The 19936-nt window shown below is 44.2% G+C and overlaps 1 protein-coding gene across 6 annotated transcripts in view; it reads left to right on the top strand.

The window, feature by feature from the left end:
* The window catches only part of ep300b (E1A binding protein p300 b), a 34584-nt gene extending 14648 nt beyond the window's left edge, over positions 1-19936 (top strand). For 2 of the 6 annotated variants that reach the window (XM_071474287.1, XM_071474286.1), the window contains exons 15-30: positions 55-300; positions 478-673; positions 1793-1944; positions 4233-4472; positions 4998-5086; positions 6186-6296; positions 7575-7631; positions 7961-8038; positions 8629-8696; positions 9747-9897; positions 11604-11864; positions 12133-12298; positions 12624-12791; positions 12911-13072; positions 14095-14376; positions 15308-19936. In XM_071474287.1, coding sequence (XP_071330388.1) covers positions 55-300; positions 478-673; positions 1793-1944; positions 4233-4472; positions 4998-5086; positions 6186-6296; positions 7575-7631; positions 7961-8038; positions 8629-8696; positions 9747-9897; positions 11604-11864; positions 12133-12298; positions 12624-12791; positions 12911-13072; positions 14095-14376; positions 15308-18553 — 5673 coding nt within the window. In that variant the 3' untranslated portion in view covers positions 18554-19936. The remainder of the gene's footprint in view (positions 1-54; positions 301-477; positions 674-1792; positions 1945-4232; positions 4473-4997; positions 5087-6185; positions 6297-7574; positions 7632-7960; positions 8039-8628; positions 8697-9746; positions 9898-11603; positions 11865-12132; positions 12299-12623; positions 12792-12910; positions 13073-14094; positions 14377-15307) is intronic. The other 4 variants (XM_071474291.1, XM_071474290.1, XM_071474289.1 and 1 more) reach the window with 3 other exon arrangements.

The raw sequence follows: 19936 nt of genomic DNA, 5'->3' as shown, positions 1-19936 counted from the left end.
TGGGTGGATTTGTGCATTTCCAAACCTCACTCAATCTCTGTCCTTTTGTCTCAGCTCTCTGCGAAGCCTTCTCTGACAGCAGATGGCCAGGTGTCCTCTCCAGCCTCGGTCAACAGCAGTACTGATCCCAGCTCCCAGCTCGCTCCAGCAGATGGCCCTGCTCCCAGCCAGGAAGACATTAAAATGGAGGTGAAGAAGCAGGAAGAGGAGGAGGACGACGAAGGGGCTGATACACAAGGGGAGGGCAAAGGGAAGATGGGCAAGGGTCAGCCTGATGTGAAGACAGAGGAGAAACCAGAGGTAAGACTTACTGACACTTCAGGGTCTGAAAATCCTGGAAAAGTCTTTGAATGTTTAAAATTATGTTGTCTACATTTCAGATGTAAAACCCTTTGATATTTAAATAGTGTTTTCAGGCTTTTATTCAGTTTTTTATTCAATGAAATCATTATACTGACATTTAAATCTCACTCTCAGATAAAGAAAGAGAAGCCACTTGGAGATGGGTGTAAAGGCGAGCCCATGGATACATCTTCATCTTCGGTGTCATCATCAGTAGCAACAGGTGAAGATAAGAAGCCGGAGGTGAAGAAAGAGCCCAAAGAGGAAGAGGAGGGGTCAGGGTCAACAGCCACCAACAGCTCCCCAGCCAGCACTCAGAGCAAGAAGAAAAGTACGTTTTGAATCTTCACTCTTGTCAATTTAACAGCTGTTATTACAGAAAGGGCAAAGGTAGTATTACTAACAAGATCTACAAGAAGTAGATGTTGAGACCTCACCACATCAGGATTTAACCCATAGGAAGGTGTCTTGTCAGTGCTAATCTTTGAGGGACGGAGAGCGGGAGATTCCAATATGGAGAAAACTACCGACTCTTATTAGCTGTGTTGCACAGTTCACTTTGATTTAACCTCCACTGATGGAGTATGAACTGCTCCACAGAAGATCAGCTGTTTGCAGACACATATGCCACAAATGTTGGAGGTACAACTACATCTTTTGAATAAAATCTCTGAACTAAGTTAACGATGTGGCCAACTGTCAGGTGGAAACAACTTGTTAGCTTCGAGAGTTTTATATCCCCATTCAATAACTTTCTATAGAACAAAATAGTGAATTAAAGGCCAGAAGGAGGTAAAGAAAATACTGGAGAGAAAATAAGTGCCAGGAGGTATTGTGACTGCTAGTGCGGCCACGCCAGCTAATTGTCAGCTTGTTAGCTTCAGCAGCTCACCAGTTAGCCCTGTGGTCACTTCGTAACCAAGCTCCTGGCACCGCCTATTTGTCGTGGACTAGTGAATGTCACCTTGTACTTTGACCACCACTTAAGACTTCACAGGTATTTACTAAAAATCAACTTGAGTGGTGAGAAGGCTTCAAATTCGTGTCTGTGTAAAGATTGAGCTACTGGAGCACTGTCCAGCCAAATCAAGGGTGTGTAGAAATTTGTTGAGATTTGCGTCTGAAGACGTCACAACACCTGCACCTACACCAGTGGTGTCATGATAGACATTAAATGATCTGAAAGACACTAACTTTATCACATTGCCTCTCTGGGCTGACATCGCGGCCTCTGTACCCTGAATACTCAACTGTCTGTGCGGTGCGTCTGACGTGTCCTACAGGTCTTGTTCAATGCCACAGTGCTACATGATCCAGTCAGTGGAGTTTCACTGCCAGAGATGAGGCTCTTTTTCAGTGTTTACCTCTCCCTCTTCCTCTCTTCCTCCCTTACGTGCCATCTCACAATCTCTGGCATTTATATTAGTTTTTATTGCTCCATCTTTTCCAGTCTTTAAGCCGGAGGAGCTGCGTCAGGCTCTGATGCCCACCCTGGAAGCTTTGTACCGGCAGGACCCTGAGTCCCTTCCCTTCCGTCAGCCGGTGGACCCCCAGTTACTGGGAATACCCGTACGTATTCGAACTAGTAACAAAACTAACCTGGTAAGGGACTGCACTGGCTGCCATTTTGCTTCAACTCCTCTGAAAATGTAGTTTGTTTTTTTTTTTGTTTTTTTTTTTATTATTGTTTCTTTTACTTTCTTCATCTTTAATATTTTTTTTCTGCTTTGTCATAGTTGTCATACTCTCAAAATTTATTTTATACATTTGCTTCCAATTATTTTAACCTTTTTAGTTGATTTTTTTCCCCCATTGCATGTCAGAAGTTAAGAAATTGAAATTTAGGAGTGTGTGTTTGTGTGTGTGTGTGTGTGTGTGTTCTCTTTTCTGAAACTTCTTGTCATTTGTAAATCAAAGCAATGAGTCTCATGAACATTTCCTTTACTTTGATGGGACAGAAAAAAACATGACAAACAGTTTGGCTGAATACTTTCAGTTTGTGACACTAAAGTCTCAGTTTTTGTACTGACAGCTTTTAGTGCAAGTTTATTTAACTTTTATTGTTTTGTAGCCACCCCACCCCCAACAAAAGTAAAATAAAAAAATCCCAACAAATGGCACCATATTACGTGACCCAAGCATCCATCAGAGTATTTTGCATAATTGATTAATGGTTGCTTGTCTTTGATAACACTCTAAAAATAAAAAGGACAGTATACAATGGGACAATTTGAAAACATGATTTGCTTTAAGCTCAAATCAGTTCATGAGCCAGTTGCTTTCATTTATCACTTTAATTTGTTTGACTTAAGCCTTTTGTCATAAAGTTTTAAGTTTTTATTATGATTTTTTTGTAGTTTTCATCCTTTCATCCATTGCTAGCTTTCTAGTTCAGTTCCTCACCAGTAGTAGCGTGTCAGTGTTCAGGTGGGCAGTGTGTAGAGGTGGGACAATATCTTTACCCTCACTGCATCCAAATTAGGGGGAAAAGTGTATTTAATAAGACTAAACATGCACCTCCCTACAGGTAAATTCATTAATGTATCAATAACTGAGTGATAGTGTCAGTCCTATCCCACTGCTTCGGCCATTTTTTTTTTTTTTTTTAAGAGCAGTGATGAGTGAGCACCAGGCTATTGGCTCACCTCTCCTTCAGGAACCTCAGCAGTCAAGTGATGCAACTTTTCAGTGTTGTGTAGTTGGATATCGCCATTTTCAGTTAAACATTCAGCTGCTTATTGAAAATGTTGCTCACAAACTGGTTGGATTTTTAAGTACTGCATTATTGTGGTATAAATTTGGCCCTGTAGGTTGGTATGGTAATATGCATCACTTGTTTGTTCATGTGAGTGGTTCCATTCAGAGATGAGGGTCTGTTTCCTAACTCGTGTTGCCATGGTGACACTGAGAAGGACCCTGCTCTTTGAAACTCGCACCTTCCCCTTTTTTTTTTTTTTTTTGGGTGAACCTCCAAAAAGCCTTTCTTTTCCTCGCTCTCTTCTCCGCTCCTTTTTCAAACAGAGAAGAAGCGGAGGGCAGACGACACGAACAGAAAAACAATTTGGAGACTCATCCATCCCTCTTACACTTGCTTCACCTCAGCACTGTTGGCTTTAACTCCGTCATCATATTGCTACTCATGGTGCTGCCGTTGTTAATGCCAACCGCTATGTTGCTAAAAACAGTAAATCTCTGTCTGCCTGTTGCTGTTGCCACTGCTCTGTTCTTCTTGGTTTTGCACCCTGATCGCTACCCAGCCCTGAAAGCTTTGTTTGCATTCAAACCTCAGCAGAAAGCCGCTCCCCTAGCTGTCAAACAGTGTTAATCGCTGTGTGGCGAAATGAGAAAATGCACTTTTTTTTAAGGCAAATTGGTAAATAATGATTACAGGATCACAACACTGGGCTTTAGTTGCAGTATGATTATATAAAATGCATCTGTAGCTAGTTTTTAAAATTTTTTTGCCTGTGGTTATGTGAGCAGCAGAGGACTGGACAGACTTGTGGCAGTTGCCTGGTCCCTGCTGTGCAGTACAGACAGGGACTTGACTTTAAATGTAGGGTGCAAAGCAGAGAGCTGGAGGGCAGAAGTTGTCATGTCTCTCTGTTTGCACACGAACCTTCTTCTCTGCAGCGCTCAACAACATTGTCCCCCTGCACCCTCTTCTCTCCCTACTCTGGTCCCACCTGGTCAACTGCGACGCCTTCATCACACCTGACGGCCACAACGCTGATGATGACGATACTCTTCCTCCCTATCTCTCTCATCTTCCTCCCTCGGGCGGCCAAACCGTTCCACCATCTTGCTACTCTTTCCTCTCTCCCTCCTCTGACCCCTCTCAAATTTCCCTTGACCTGCCACTTGCATCCGGATGGCGCCCTCCAAACCAGGACTACTTTGACATTGTGAAGAACCCCATGGACCTGTCGACCATCAAGCGGAAGCTGGACACAGGACAGTACCAAGAGCCTTGGCAATATGTCGAGGATATCTGGCTGATGTTCAACAACGCCTGGCTGTACAACCGCAAGACGTCCCGCGTCTACAAGTACTGCTCCAAGCTGGCAGAGGTGTTTGAGTCGGAGATCGACCCCGTCATGCAGGGCCTGGGATATTGTTGTGGGAGGAAGGTGAGGCAGGAGCATGTGTTTTTGTTTTTTACATTTCATGCAGTCTGTGCAGGTGTAGAAAGACATGAAATATTCCCCTCAGTGAGGATATTTGGCTTTTCTTTTTGAATTGAGCTACTTTATGGTCAGGTTTGGCTTGTTAAAGAGGACTTTGACATTTGGGGAAATGTACCTATTTGCTTTCTTGCTGAGAGTTAGATGAGAGGATTGATACCAATCTCATGTCTGTATGGTAAATATGAAGCTTCAGACAACAGTGATAATCTGGGCTAACCAGCTGCTGGCTGTAGCTTTATATTTAACTGACAAATATGAGAGTGATATCAATCTTCTCATCTAATTCTGCCACATAGTGAATAAGTGTGTTTCCTAAAATGCCCAACTAGGAGTTTGACCTGGTGCATCCCAGTACTGTATGTTTGTGTGAGGAGGTTAGAAATAAGAGACGTAATTTATTCAGTTTGTGTCCAGGTTCCCTCTGATAACAGATCTGCAAACAACTTTTCTTTTTGTCTCTTGTTGCAGTTTGAGTTTTCCCCTCAAACTCTATGCTGCTACGGAAAACAATTATGCACCATCCAACGTGACGCTGCCTACTTCAGCTACCAGAACAGGTAAGGGCTGTCGGCACACTGGAGCACGAGCACACACAGACCACAAACAAACAGCATTTAGATAGTATTATTCACATTTAGACATTTGCAGCCAGTGAGAGCAGCTTGTATGTGTCTTGTTGTATTTTGCACATTATGCAAGGTTATATTTCCTTACAGCATAGCATCAATCAATCAATCAGTGCAATCACAGATGAGTTTTAATTTGGCTTCAAATGGTTACCCTGGCACCATCTCCATCTCCATAGTTCACCGTTTTAATTTTCATTATGTTTTCATTCATAAAGTGGGCTCCTGTCTTCTTCAGCAGTTATTCTTTATTTGTTGCACCATTGTTTCCCACTGAGTAAATTTACATGCACAACACATGACTGCTTGCATTTTTTGATATTGCTTAAATGAGGGGGGGGGGTTAATCCATTCTCACCACCAGAAGAAAGGTTCCCACTTTATAAATGAACTGAAAGGATGATGGGTCTCTGTTGCTTTACCATTAATTTATTTTTTTCCTCATTCACCCTTTTCATGTTTGGAGACTCGTATCCTCACTCCCTCCTCCTCCACAGCTCCTAGTGGTCTCTCATGTTGCTGTAATGTTGTTGTTGTTTACCACTGGACGTCTGACGCTAATCTTTGCTTTGCCTTGGCTCTCTGTCCTCTGTTGGTTGTTGTTCACATCCTGTCCGTCCCCCCACTCGTCCATGTCCTCCCTCTCCCTCTCTGTCCCTCCATTGTCTTCGTCTTGACCTGTAACGATTTATTTCACGCTTTTTTTAATATTCATTTTGACCTCCCTCCCCTCCCCCATCTCCCTCCCCCCCTTCCCTTCTCCCCTTCTCTCCCTCCTTTTTTTAACGCTTGTGATGTCTGCATTGGCCTGCTTTGGTGTGACCAATCATCCACTCCGAAATTTACGCGCAAAATCAAAACACCCGCCCACACAAAAACCCTGCATCACGATTGGCTGCTGGCGACGACCTACCTTGCCCTCTGCCTCCTCCTGTGTGTCCGCCCCCTGGCCTGTCCTGCCCTACCCTGATTGGCGGCTGCTTCTTCGTGCCCTCTCTGTGATTGGCTGTGCTGATGGCGAACGGTGTAGTTCACCAAAATATGGGCTTCTTGCTGACAGGTACCACTTCTGTGAGAAGTGTTTCAACGAAATCCAGGGCGAGAGTGTTTCCCTGGGGGATGACCCCTCCCAACCTCAGACGTGAGTACTATCCCACCTTTCTCTCACACACAACAGATAACAGCTCTCACCGTTTAAAACTTAGAGTTTCTCAAGTAGTGTTTATCCAGATGAGCAGTCCTGCTGCATCAACGACTGAATGTACCAGTTTTTCTAAACTCTAACCCAGAAAGGTTCTGATTAAAAATAAGACAACACAAGCATCAGAACCCTTTAACATTCACTACTCTCCTTTTATTTCCCCCTAGGTAGCTTTAGGGTGAGACACCTTTTATTGAAGCTAAATGGGGTTCACTCTGGATGAAGTATTCAAACTCAAGACACTGTGCTTTTTATAGCTGCAACCCTCCATCAAATGACCCAAACCCTAAACAAAGTTCTGTGGCAATGTTTAGCTGCACAACATGAGATTGTATTTACTGACCCACCAGCAGCTCAATGGAATGTATGAGATAAAAAATTATTAATAGCTTCTTTTTTTATTGATTTCTCTTCTGGGTTTCAAGTTTTGTTTTGTATGGCTGGTTGAAATGTGTAAGATAAAGCCAAGCAGTTAAATACAGAACATTTTTAAAGGGTACTCCAGATATTTAGTGTTGCACTTTACTAAAGCTGGGCGACTTGCAAGAGACAGATTAAGAAAAAGCAAAATTCAGTCAAAGCAGCAGATGTTAGACTTCATGGCTTTTAGTCTCTAGTATGGGTCTAGCTCTGAAACACTGGATGTTAAATTTCCCATGATGCAACTGGATTGTGAACTCTACACCTCTAGTTTTTAGCACAAGCTTTCTCTAAAAACAAAAAAGCCAAGTCAAATCAAAATAAGTCAAAATAATCCTGATTGCATCACTGTGACATCATCAAGGTTGTTTTCTCAGATTATTATACAATCGTTTTAGTGATGGTTGCACTCCTCATGATCAATAAACAAAACTTAATGTGTAAGATTGAAGAAGTGCCCCTTTAAAACATGAATTCCTCTTTTTTTTATTTGCTGATTTCATCCTTTGCTGTATAGTTTAATTCTTTCAGTTTGCCATATCACTAACTAACAGTCATGTTTTATTGAAGCAACTACTCTTCACTGACAAGAGTTTGTATCTCCTATGGTACAGGTTGGACATACAAATGATCAGTGTAACAGTAAATTGTGATAAAATATGTAGCTGGTGGTCACACTTTGAATTTCTATAACAATTTTCTGAATTTTGGGCACAGGATTCTGCACAGTGTCCAGTCCACAGAGGATTATCTTGTTGTTTCAGTTACAGTAGTTTGTTTTCTGATATTTTCTGACAGGTCCATCAACAAAGACCAGTTCCAGCGAAAGAAGAACGACACTCTCGATCCTGAGTTGTATGTCCCTTTCTGAACTTATTAATTTTACTTTTTTAATGATTTTTCACCACCTCTATACTGCTACAGGATGATATATATATATATATATAAACGTATTTTGTCTAGATTGTTATGATTTAAGATTTGTGATAATGTGAATAACAAAAAAATTATTTTTGATTGATAGCTGAAAGACAAAAGATTTTATATTCCATGTGTCACAAATATTTTGGCTGTTATTTAACTACTGTGCAGCTCTTGCAGTGGCACAGGATATTTCCATCATGCCTGACATGTTGCCCTATTAACTTTGAATGTTGTCTGCCTTTTGTCTTCTCTCTGCTCAGGCTTGTGGAATGTACTGACTGTGGCCGTAAAATGCACCAGATCTGTGTCTTGCATAATGAAACCATATGGCCGTCAGGGTGAGCCAGCTACCATACTCACACTCTGTACATTGTGTAATGTGACTGGGTCAGGAAATGAATTTGGTCTCTTGTATTCTTTGAAAAGCTTCAGAATCAGCCAAAACATTAATACAGTTGCTGTGAAAGTACAATTGTCAAGTCTTGACTCACATTTTCATGTAGCTGTAGAGATGCTGCCTTCAGCAAATTGTTAAAGATCACACACTGTCCCATCATTTTGAGGAGCAGTTTGGAAAAGGTTTTGAAACTGAAAATATGTAGGAGTTTTGATCATTGCATCAAAACTAAGAATGCCTGCCAGGGTGGCTGCAACAGATTCGCACGGAAATTAAGTCCTACAGCTCGAGTGAAGAATGAGTCTCACTCCTCAAAGTTTGATCGCCCGTCATGTGTGGTCTGTTTGTAATTAAAAGATGGAAGCAACTTCCGAGTCATTATAGTTGTTTGAAGAAAGAGAGACTGACATCAAAGGCCAAATCATGTCTTGATTAAAGCCACTACATCACTGTCATTTGTGCTTATTGTGACAGAGCAGATGGTAACCTGCAAATTTAACCATTTACTCTTTATTTCCTCCCTAACCACAGCTTTGTGTGTGACAACTGCCTCAAAAAGGCAAATAAGACGCGGAAAGAGAACAAATACGCAGCCAAAAGTAAGTGGAGGGTGTCTGTCTTACGTCCCTGCCTGCCTCCTTTAATACAATTCAGACTTTCATTGTGTTCTCATCACTTTTCATCACTTTTCTATTTTTGATTTGATACTGCTTTTTTCAAAAACTCTAACCATATTACTGATGAATGAGTGCACATTTAAAAAAAATGTTACTTTTATATCTAATTTTGTCAATAGTTGATCTTTTTGAGATCACTGCCATGGTTCCTGGTTCAAATCTTCTTGCCTTGTCTGTATCTATCTTGTTCCCTATGTGAAAAGAAGAACCTGCAGTAAAGACATTTTTTTTAGTCACTTTATATTTTCCAGTAGCAGTCAGTATAAATGCACTAATGTGGAGTTTGAAAGAGGATGAGGAGAGGGAGAAAAGAAAAAACAACGAAGGCAAATTAGCAAACCATAAAATACAGACAGACATGACAGAAGGAGGGAGGCTTATATCACTACCATCACTCCGTGCTCAGCAAAACAAAGAGGTGCATCTTATGAATGAGAAGAGTTGCCACACAAAAAGGCCACCAGTGTGACAGTGTCCAGAAACGAGTATCCTGCTGTGTAGTTTACACTGAAGGAAACTTGACCCTGTTTTAAATGAAAATTTGTCTGCTAATTAAAATCTCATCTTTTTTCAAAGGAAGTTGTGGTTAAAGTATATATTCTTGCTTGGTTTTGTAGCATTTATCAGCCATTTAGAAAGAACAGAACAGATTTTGTTCAATAAGTATAAGTATGATCTTTTAAAAAAATTACATTTCCTGCATTATACATTATTTGTTTTCTGTGCAACTAACTTCAAAACATGAACCCTGTGTCATGTGTTCTACCAAACAATGATTTCACTGAATCATTTACCACTAATTTAATTTTCTTTTTGGTCAGATATTTTCCCATCAATCCACTCTCTAATAAGCCAGATAATTTACAGGAAACAAAATCATTCATTTGGATAATCCACTAACTTTTATTTCATTATTTTATTATCATCAGTAAAAAAACCTCCTTCTTTGTCTGTTTTTTTTTTTTCCTGCAGGGCTTCCCCAGACCAAGCTGGGGAGCTATTTGGAGACACGAGTGAACGACTACCTCAAGCGGCAGAGCCACCCTGAATCTGGCGAGGTCACAATCCGAGTGGTCCATGTCTCAGACAAGGTGGTCGAGGTCAAGCCGGGCATGAAGTCCAGGTAGGAGGTTAAACCGCCTGCTGCAGATTCTGGGTGTGTGGTGGAGGAAGCAACCTTGAACAAATTTAGTACGATGGCTGAGTGATTATGTTTGATATCACAATCTCACTCACATATGTGTCTTGTATGTTCCTTCTGATTAAATAAACCTCAAGAGGGTACACGCCACCTCATACAAAAAATAGACTCCACTCTGCTATCATCATAAAAAATAAATTCACCTTAATGTGGCTTATGCACAGTTTCCTGGGAGGAAGTGGTGCATTAGCAAGCATTAAAACAGACTCCAATCATCTCAAACATATTGCATACAAGGACTTTATCACATGAACAAAGGGGGAGCTGAACATTGTTATCTAACAAGTGTGTGTGTGTATTGAAATAATCTGGTCGATCACTCTCAGTTAAATCTGAAGAATCATCCTTCCACAGTCAACCTAAAAGAAAATACTGGCAACAGAGTAAGAAGCTGCAATGACAGAAAGTGACCCCCCCCAACACAGCGCTGCTCTACACATCCTACAAACACACAGAGCACAGTGGCTGTCTGGTCCCCACAGGGCACCCCACCACGTTTTATAGAGGATCAACCCAACCTCTACTGAAGGAAACATCACCTCTGCTGACAGAAGAAATTATTCCTTTTTAGGAAATATAATATTAGGCTTATGAAGCTACAGGGAAAACAAGCACTGGCGATGAGATGCATCTGGATCTGTCTGATTCAGCTTAGCAGGTGTTAAAACCTCAATCATATTGTAAAGAGTTAATCATGTCACAATGTCAGGGAGGGAAAAATAAATTCTTCAGGGTTTTTAAAAATTGGTAAAGGTGGAGACAAACGGCCCAAATGTTTAAGTCCTGCAGCAGCTCAGACACCAGGCTGAAGTTAGATAATCACAAGCTGGACATATGTTTTACACAACAGAGTCTATCAAGATAAAGTTAGCCTGTAATGACCAGCTGGGTTTGTATCATCAATAGCTGTGATCAGACATAGCTGGGGAGGGGTGCCTCTCCAGGATCAGTTTGCTGAGGGAAACTTTGCACAAGCAGCAGTTCCTCCACATCACTGCAAAAACAAATGCACAGGGTTGTTGTAGCTAGGCAACAGCTAGCCAGTCATAGTGCACTGCAGAACATGTAGCAGAAGAATCTCAACAAGAAGGAGTTTGTTTACTGAAGTGTGGTGGAACATAAATGCATGTTAGGGATGGCACAAGTTTTATTTCAGAGGTGACAAACTTATTCAGCACAACAGTCCACTAATGGACCACACACAGCTACAGCTGTATAGTGACGTTCGAGGGTTGGAGTTGTCAAGTTAATTTAAACATGAAAAGAATACAGTATTGATGCTAATTCATAGTCCATTTTGTGTTTTCCTCAAAAAGCCATAAATGATACTAAGCCCTACACTAAACTGCCAAGTCTGTTCTGTGCTGTGGTTGTTTTGTTTAAGGCTTGCAGTGTGTTAAGTTAGAAGATCCAGCCACTGGTTATGCATCTTCATCTGTTATCCAGTGTAACAGTAAAACTCAATCAGCAAGTCTTCATAGTCTAATTTTGAACCAGCTTATCCTGACTCAAGCATTAAAAGCATGTTGTTGCACTGATGCTTTGTCAGAAGATGACACATTATTGTACAGAAACAGCAGGGAAGATTTCAGCTGTTTTTCTCACCTGGCTGTTCTTTTTAAATTCAGGTTTGTGGATAGTGGAGAGATGGCCGAGTCCTTCCCATACAGGATGAAAGCCTTGTTTGCATTTGAGGACATCGATGGAGCAGATGTGTGTTTTTTCGGCATGCACGTTCAAGAGTACGGCTCGGACTGCCCTCCCCCCAATCAGAGACGAGTGTACATCTCTTACCTGGACAGCGTACACTTCTTCAAACCTCGACACCTCAGGACTGCTGTCTACCATGAGATCCTGTTAGGCTACCTGGAATATGTCAGGAAGCAGGGGTAAGAGAAAAGTTGAGGCCTTCTCAAACATGATGCGTACAGCTGAGCAGCTGAAAATCATTTCTCTAAAAGAGAACTTGAAGCATTAGCTTCAACATGAACATTGAGCCCATTATACAGCGTAAAGTGTATTCAGTAGGCTTTGTGTTCCAGGTGCTGCTACAGTTGTAGGTTACATGAAAATGAACAAGCAGATGGACTGAAAGGAAGTCAGTTTGCTTCTTTATAATAGCCTTGATGAATCCAACTACATGTGTCCATGTCTCAGGTTTACAACGGGTCATATCTGGGCCTGTCCACCCAGTGAAGGGGACGATTACATCTTCCACTGTCACCCAGCGGACCAGAAGATCCCCAAGCCAAAACGCCTGCAGGAGTGGTACAAGAAGATGCTGGACAAGGCTGTTTCCGAGCGCATTGTCCATGATTACAAGGTGAGGCATGCTTTATTTTAGTTTTTGTACCAACAATGTGATTTAATGCACTTAACACTGCAGAAAGCTCTCAATTTAACTATTTTTTTCTAGTCTAATTCACATTTTCCAAGTCTGCTAATACTGTTTTCTTTGAGAAAACAATCTCACCACCAGTTGTTGTGGAGCTTTCGATCATATCACATAAAAAACATTGAAATTTAATATTTTAAATCAGAAAAATTTGATATCTACAATCCCATGAAAACTGCCCATGCTCCATCTGCCAATTAACAGAGCATTACAAGAATTTAACATCATCTCTTTGTCTGTCTTCGTCCCTCAGGACATCTTCAAGCAGGCCACAGAGGACCGCCTGACCAGTGCCAAGGAGCTGCCATACTTTGAGGGCGACTTCTGGCCAAACGTGCTGGAGGAGAGTATCAAAGAGCTGGAGCAGGAGGAGGAGGAGAGGAAGAGGGAGGAGAACAGCACCTCCAACGAGAGCACCGATGTGAGTAGAGCAAGAGTCTGCATGTATTCATCACTGTCAGGCTCATTTATGTCCCAAAAAAATATTAATGTTTGCTTTGGCTGTGGAATTCACTGAAATGAACATTTAAACATTCACAGGCCACAAAAGGAGACAGCAAGAATGCCAAAAAGAAGAACAATAAAAAGACAAGCAAGAACAAGAGTAGCTTGAGCCGAGCCAATAAGAAAAAACCAGGGATGCCCAACGTTTCCAATGACCTGTCACAGAAACTCTACGCCACCATGGAGAAACATAAGGAGGTATGTGTGATTGTAGCAATAGATGCTTCCTATTTTATTGGATTAAATAAATATAGGAACATTACAGAGACTTGTGTCATCAGTTGTCACCTTGACTCTGCTCTGTGAGAAGCAGGGTTCACTGCTGCAGCTCTGTCGCTTCGTTTTTAAATGTTCTGCTGTTCAACTGCAGAACAGAAACAGCTGAGCTTCCCTACCTTTACCATGAGCAGACAAATAATGGATTAAAGCAGCTAGAATCTTTATTTCTGTTTTAACTGTGGACCACATGACTACATGTACGTGAGGGGTGTTCTTTGTACTGATGAACCCACACAGAATTATCACTGACTCAGCAGTTCTCTCAGCTCTACATCTTTCAGCTCATTCTTTTGGTTTTACAACATCTGTTTTGATTCTCTTTCACTGCTGTTATCAGCATCAGCAACGTGATACATCCACTGCTGGATTCTCAGTATTCTTCTGATTGATAATTGATGGCAGCAGTGAAAACGCAAAGATTTCTAGCACATAAAATTAAAAGACAAAAATTTGCTTTATAGATATATTATGAGAAAGGAAATAAACATTGTACACACAATGTATTTTGGTTAGTGACAGTGTAAAACCAAAGTGTTCTCCACAAGGCACCTTTAACCTACAGACAGTAAAGGTGGCAAACATCCATTAAAATATTCAAATTTATAGAGCCCCAGTAAATTGTCTCACATGGCACAAACCTTGTTTACATTTATGAGCTAACATTAGCTGTTACTTAGAAAAAAAACACTTTTCAGCAATTGTGTATTAATGAATTATGAACAGGAGATAAGGGAATCTACAGGAATTACGATAGTAGCATCTGTTTTATTTATTGTGTAGGAAGGTAAAGATTAATTTATGTATTTGTTTTCCTGAATGTGCATATTAATGTAAAAACAACATTTATAAAAGCCTGTTTGTAAGAGCCAGGCCTGAATCACACATCGTCCACACACCGTATAAGGAAACTTAAAGCTGACCTTCTCCCCTCCATTTCCCAGGTCTTTTTTGTCATCCGCCTCATTGCTGGCCCCACTGCAAACTCCCTGCCCCCCATCACTGACTCGGACCCCCTGATGGCTTGTGACCTGATGGATGGCCGCGATGCCTTCCTGACTCTGGCCAGGGACAAGCACCTGGAGTTCAGCTCTCTCAGGAGGTCCAAGTGGAGCTCCATGTGTATGTTGGTGGAGCTGCACAACCAGAGCCAGGACCGCTTTGTCTACACCTGCAATGAGTGTAAACACCACGTGGAGACCCGCTTCCACTGCACTGTCTGCGAGGTGAGAATCGAGGACCACTAAAGTTTCTCTTTTAATGGCTGGAGATCAAATTGCAGCAAGAAGGCGGCAACCCCTTGAATATTTTAAATACTGTGATGTGTTTTTTATCTTGAAAAGTCTTGAAATGAAAGAAATTTAAATACTTAAAATTAAAATGCTTCCTGCCTGCACAGACCTCACTATGTGGCATTAATGCCAATGAGCTAACATCTCACCAAAAATCACTTATTTTCAAAGTCAGTCAAGCCCTTTTTTCCCCCCATATTTTGTTGTTGATAATACAGTTTTTCTTTGTTATGAAGTGGCAAGAGGTTTTAGTTAGAGGCCTAGTGAACAAACAGATATGCTTTTTTCCCCTCCCCTCCAACTCAGAAGAGTGAATTCCCTCGTATTGCTGTCAGTGTCGTTGCAACTCCACTGTGACCGTTGTTCATCACCTTCCAAACATTGCTAGTTCTGGTCATGGGAGTTCCCAGACAAGCGAGTGTTGCTGCAGACTGAGTCTCCACGGTGATGGGAAACTGTTTTGTATCTAGTGGCACCTGCAAGTCCTGACAGTACTGCTTTTGGCTGGAGTGTTTTTTTCTCAGCACTCCCAGATTACAGTGTGAAAAATTCATGCAGGAAGAGTGACGAAGACTCACTATTGTGTATTTGAGTGTGTTGCACAACATTACAAAACATTGCAAAACAGGCTGTTACTGGAGGTAGAGGTGAGAAGATGAAGAATGAGACAGGCCAGTCTGAAATATCAAAAGCCAAGATGAGACAGTTTAAGATAGGGCTTCACAAAACTTAGTAAATGTACAATGTACATAAATTGAAAAACATTTGTAGCATTTTAGTTTCACATTTTAACATGTATTAATCAATCTAGTGCTTGTATAAATGATTATTCTCACATCCCTCTTATTTCCCCTTTCTTCTCCAGGACTATGACTTGTGCATCACCTGCTACAACACTAAAGGTCATGAGCACAAGATGGATAAGCTGGGGCTTGGGCTAGATGACGACAGCAACAACCAGTCAGCAGCAGCTACCCAGAGCCCTGGAGACTCCCGTCGTCTAAGCATCCAGCGCTGCATCCAATCACTGGTCCATGCATGCCAGTGCCGCAACGCCAACTGCTCCCTGCCATCCTGCCAGAAGATGAAGCGTGTTGTTCAGCATACAAAGGGCTGCAAGCGCAAGACGAATGGTGGCTGCCCCATCTGCAAGCAGCTCATTGCTCTATGTTGCTACCATGCCAAACACTGTCAGGAGAACAAATGTCCCGTCCCATTCTGTCTGAACATCAAGCAAAAGCTGCGGCAGCAGCAGCTGCAGCACAGGCTCCAGCAGGCTCAGATGTTAAGGAGAAGAATGGCCAGCATGCAGAGGGTGGGGCAGGCAGCTGGAGGGCCACCGGGAGGACCTGTGGTAGGACTTCCCTCACCAGGGAACAATGGTACCACGGCACCCAGTACCCCAACATCTGGGGGTACCCAACCCCCAACTCCTCAGACCCCAACTGAGACCATGCCTCCAGTCCCACAGCAAGGAATGGGCCCAGGCCCTGGAGTCCAGCAGCAGCAGCAACAGCAGCCAGGTGGGATGCCCCCACAAAGTGGCATGCCTCCTCAGCACAACCTTCACCATCAGTTTCAACAGATGGCAGGTGGAGGTGGTGGGCCTGGGACAATGATGAATTCTCCTCAACATCAGCAGCAGATGCTTCCTCAGGTCCAGCAGCAGCAAGGTGGAGCAGGGACCAACCCTCAACAGCTCCAACAGCACCCAAACAATTTGCCTCCATATGCAAGCAGACCGCCGGGCTCCTCCCCAATCCACCAGTCCCAGGGCAAACCAGTCCTTGGGTCTGCAACACCTCCCCAGCAGCAACCTGGTGGCAACGTCATGGCTGCAAGTGTTGGGGGTCAGCAACCTCCAAGCCAGCCCCAAGTCCAGCCTCCCCTTCAACAGCAGCAACAGCAGCCTCCTTCTGGCCCTCCACCGGCAGCAGTAGAAATTGCCATGAAGATCCAACAGGTGGCAGATGCTCAGAGGAAGATGGCTCTACAAAGACAAGCAGCCCAGGCAGCTGCAGGCTTGATGCCTCCTCATCCGCACCATCAACAGGGTCAGGGTCAACAGATGGGCATGGGACACCCAGGGGCAGTAGGGATGGTCGGACCCCAGGGAATGCCACCACAGACAGCAGCGGTGGCAGCTGCTCGGGCCCACATGGATCAACAACAAGGCGCTCCACCAGGGATGATGGTTGGCACTGGGGGACCCATGCAGCAACCCCCCCAGCAGGGTAGCCTGCCCCAGGGCCAACTCCCCCCGCAGGTGCAGCTTCAACAACAGAGGATGGGTGCACCACTTCAAAACCCTCAACAGCAGCAACAGCAGTGGGCAAACCAGGGGATACCGCCCCAGCAGAGACAAGCTATGATGAACCAAATGGGCCATCCAGCCATGATGGCAGCTCAACAGCAGCAGCAAATCCAACAACAACAACAGCAGCAGCAGCAGCAGCAGCAGCAGCACCAACAAGCTCAGGGCCATGCTGCCTTGATAAACATGGCACAACAACAGCAACAGCAAGGTGCTGGTGGTGGGGTCCCAGGGGGAGCTGTCCCTGGGGCTGCTGGTGTCCCAGGAGCTGGTGCTGCTGGTGGGAACATCCCCCAGGCAGCTCTTCAGGACCTGTTACGGACTCTTCGCTCACCTAGTTCACCACTCCAGCAGCAGCAGGTCCTCAACATCTTGCGGTCTAATCCGCAGCTCATGGCTGCTTTTATTAAGCAGAGGGCCTCGAAATACAAGGGTGTCCAGGGAGCACCTGGTGGACCAGGTGGTGTGCCAGTAGGTCCTGGTCCCACAGGGGGTCCTGTTGGTAATGTCATGGCAGGAGGGGGCCCACAGGTCAACATGAATGCTGCAGGTGCCGGCCAGCCAGGGATGCACATGGGGGGTCAGGGAGGGACTAATGTCAACATGGCCACCATGGCCCAGTTACAGCAAGTGCAGCAGCAGCAACAGCTACAACAGCAGCAGTTACAGCAGCAGCAGAGGCCAATGCTCAGTGGTTTACAGCAGCAGCAAGTGGCAGCTCTCCAGCAGCAACAACAGCAAGGGGGAGGAAGGGGTATGCAGGGCCAGGGGCCACAAATGGGAAATCTCAATACTACACAGTTTAGGGAGATGCTCATGAGACGACACCTCCAACAACAGCAGCAGCAACAACAACAACAACAGCAACAGCAGCAGCAGCAACAGCAGCAGCAGCAAATGGGAGTAAATCACGGTCAATTCCAGCAGCCACAGCCCCCACAGGGGCAGGGCTACATGGGACAGCCTGGGATGCAGCCTCCTACAGTTGGACAGGGCCCACCTGGAGGTCCCCCTCTTGGCCCCCAGCAGCCTGGTGGTCCCCCAGGCCAACAGGGGCAAGGTTACCCAGGGTCAGTGACCCAGCAGCAGGCCACAGCTGCACTCCAGCACAGGCTCCAGCACCAGCACCACCTCCAGATGCAGCAGCAGAGTGCCATGGCTGGTCTGCCAGGGGGTGATGCAGGGCCAGGTGGAGGGGGTGTAGGAGGTCCTCAGCAGCCACCTCAGGGCCCTCAGCCCCCTCAGAGTGGTCCTCCACCCTCATCTTCTCAGGCCCTGCTCCAACAAGCCCTCCACCAGAGGTTGCTCCAGCAGCAGCATCTGGGCCCCGGGGGGTCACCAGCCCAACACAGCAATCCCATGAGTCCTCAGCAGCCGCAGCAGATGGCCCAGTCCCCACACCCACACCTGCAGGGCCAGGCGCTGCCCACATCCCTGGCTAACCAGGTGCGATCCCCGCAGCCCTCTCCCAGACCCCAATCGCAGCCACCACACTCCAGCCCGTCCCCACGCATGCAGCCTCAGCCTTCCCCACATCACATCTCCCCCCAGATGCAAACAGGTTCCCCACACCCAGGTCATCTGAACCAGCACCACCCAGGTATGGTGGTTCCTCCACAACAACAGCAACAGCCACCAACCCAACAGCAGCAACAGAACTCTATGGAGCAGTTTGGGTCGGACCAAAGTGCCATGTTATCTCAGCTGAGTGGCATGGCTGGTCTCCACGGGCCGGGGGGCAACGGTCAGGACCCACTGGGCCAGAATATGAATCACAACCCTTTAGACATCATGTAGGAATTCTACTTAACGTGTCAAGTTGAGCTGGAACGCTCTGTGATTCTTCGCACAAACTGCACTCACCCAGGACAGTGTTATTGTTATTACTTAGCCTTTCTTTTTTTATACTATTATAAATGTTATTTAAAATGTTTTCAATAAAGACGCATTGAACTGAACTTCCTATGGGAGATGAACAATAAATCAAGCAGTCGTTAAATAAATTAGAATAAATGAATTGTAAGTTATTGCTGTTAATATATTTTTTTGCCAATTGTGGACAAAGAGGGGGATGGTTTCTCTAGCAACCTCCTCACCTCCACCTCTTGCAGAATAGAAGAGGGGCGATATTTTCGGGGGTTTTGGGGAAATGGGAATACTTGCCTTTTTTAAGAAATGTTTTTAAGGTTTTAAACACGGTCAAGAATTAAAGAGGAAATGATTTAATGCAAAGAACTTTTTTTATCGGTTTTGTTTCCCATCATTCAGTCTGTCTATTTCTGTTTTGCAGAGTGATGTGGATTATTATTATTAATGTAAATCCAAACATGATGCATATCCTCCTTTTTAAATGTTTGGGTTTGCTTTATTTATTGTTTTTTCTTGGGGGGTGGGACGGGTGGGGGTGTTAAGTACTCTGAGACTGCTACAGTTCGTATAGAAATATATTTTTGTTATTGACTGTTAAGGGGGGGGTTAGTGAATATTTCATTTCGCTGTAGATGTCTTTAGTTGGGTCTGTCCAGGTGGGAATAATTAAATGTCAGTGTTTTATTGCAGTGGTTGAGGGTCTGCTGTGAGTTTGAGATGTTGAACGGACATATTGTGACGTCTCAGCCAGCGTCTGTGTTGGACATCGGTCATGCTGGAAGGGACTCCTCCCTCACGAACATGCAAACCCTCTCCCTCGAATGTGTGTGCACTCCTTCCTTTAAAGACACTTGATATGGAGCAGTGGAGGCTTGGGGAGGGGGGTGCATACCTGTGTGCCTGTAACATTTTGAGTACATGGGCTGGGATGTGAAATAAATGGGTGGGTGGGCTCCTTTTAGTGTTTTTAGGATTCTACTGTTTGGAGTAAACAGAGGATTTTGATCCAAATGAACTGTGTTGCACAGAAATGAGGAGAAAGGAGGAGATATGAGCAGTCAGTCTCCGTCTCTTTCTTCCTCGTCCCCTTTGCTGCTTCCCTTGGACTTTTAAATCCCCTCCTCCTCCTCCTCCTCCTCCTCCTCCTCCTCCTCCTCCTTTGGGGGAAATTGATCTCCCTCCCCACCAACTCCATCTTTATCTTTCTGCTAAAAACTTTGGGAGTTTAATTTAATATTTTTTACTGTACAAAGGAAACACAAACTGTGGACTCAAATACTGTTTTTTATAATAAAATTTAAATTACCAATA

Source organism: Trachinotus anak, unplaced genomic scaffold (assembly GCF_046630095.1).
Source record: "Trachinotus anak isolate AG129_WGS33_773 ecotype Australia unplaced genomic scaffold, CSIRO_AGI_Tana_v1 ptg000003l, whole genome shotgun sequence".
Taxonomy (NCBI): Eukaryota; Metazoa; Chordata; class Actinopteri; order Carangiformes; family Carangidae; genus Trachinotus; species Trachinotus anak.
The sequence above is the reverse complement of the archived record's forward strand: the minus strand, read 5'-3'. Positions and strand labels throughout refer to the sequence as shown.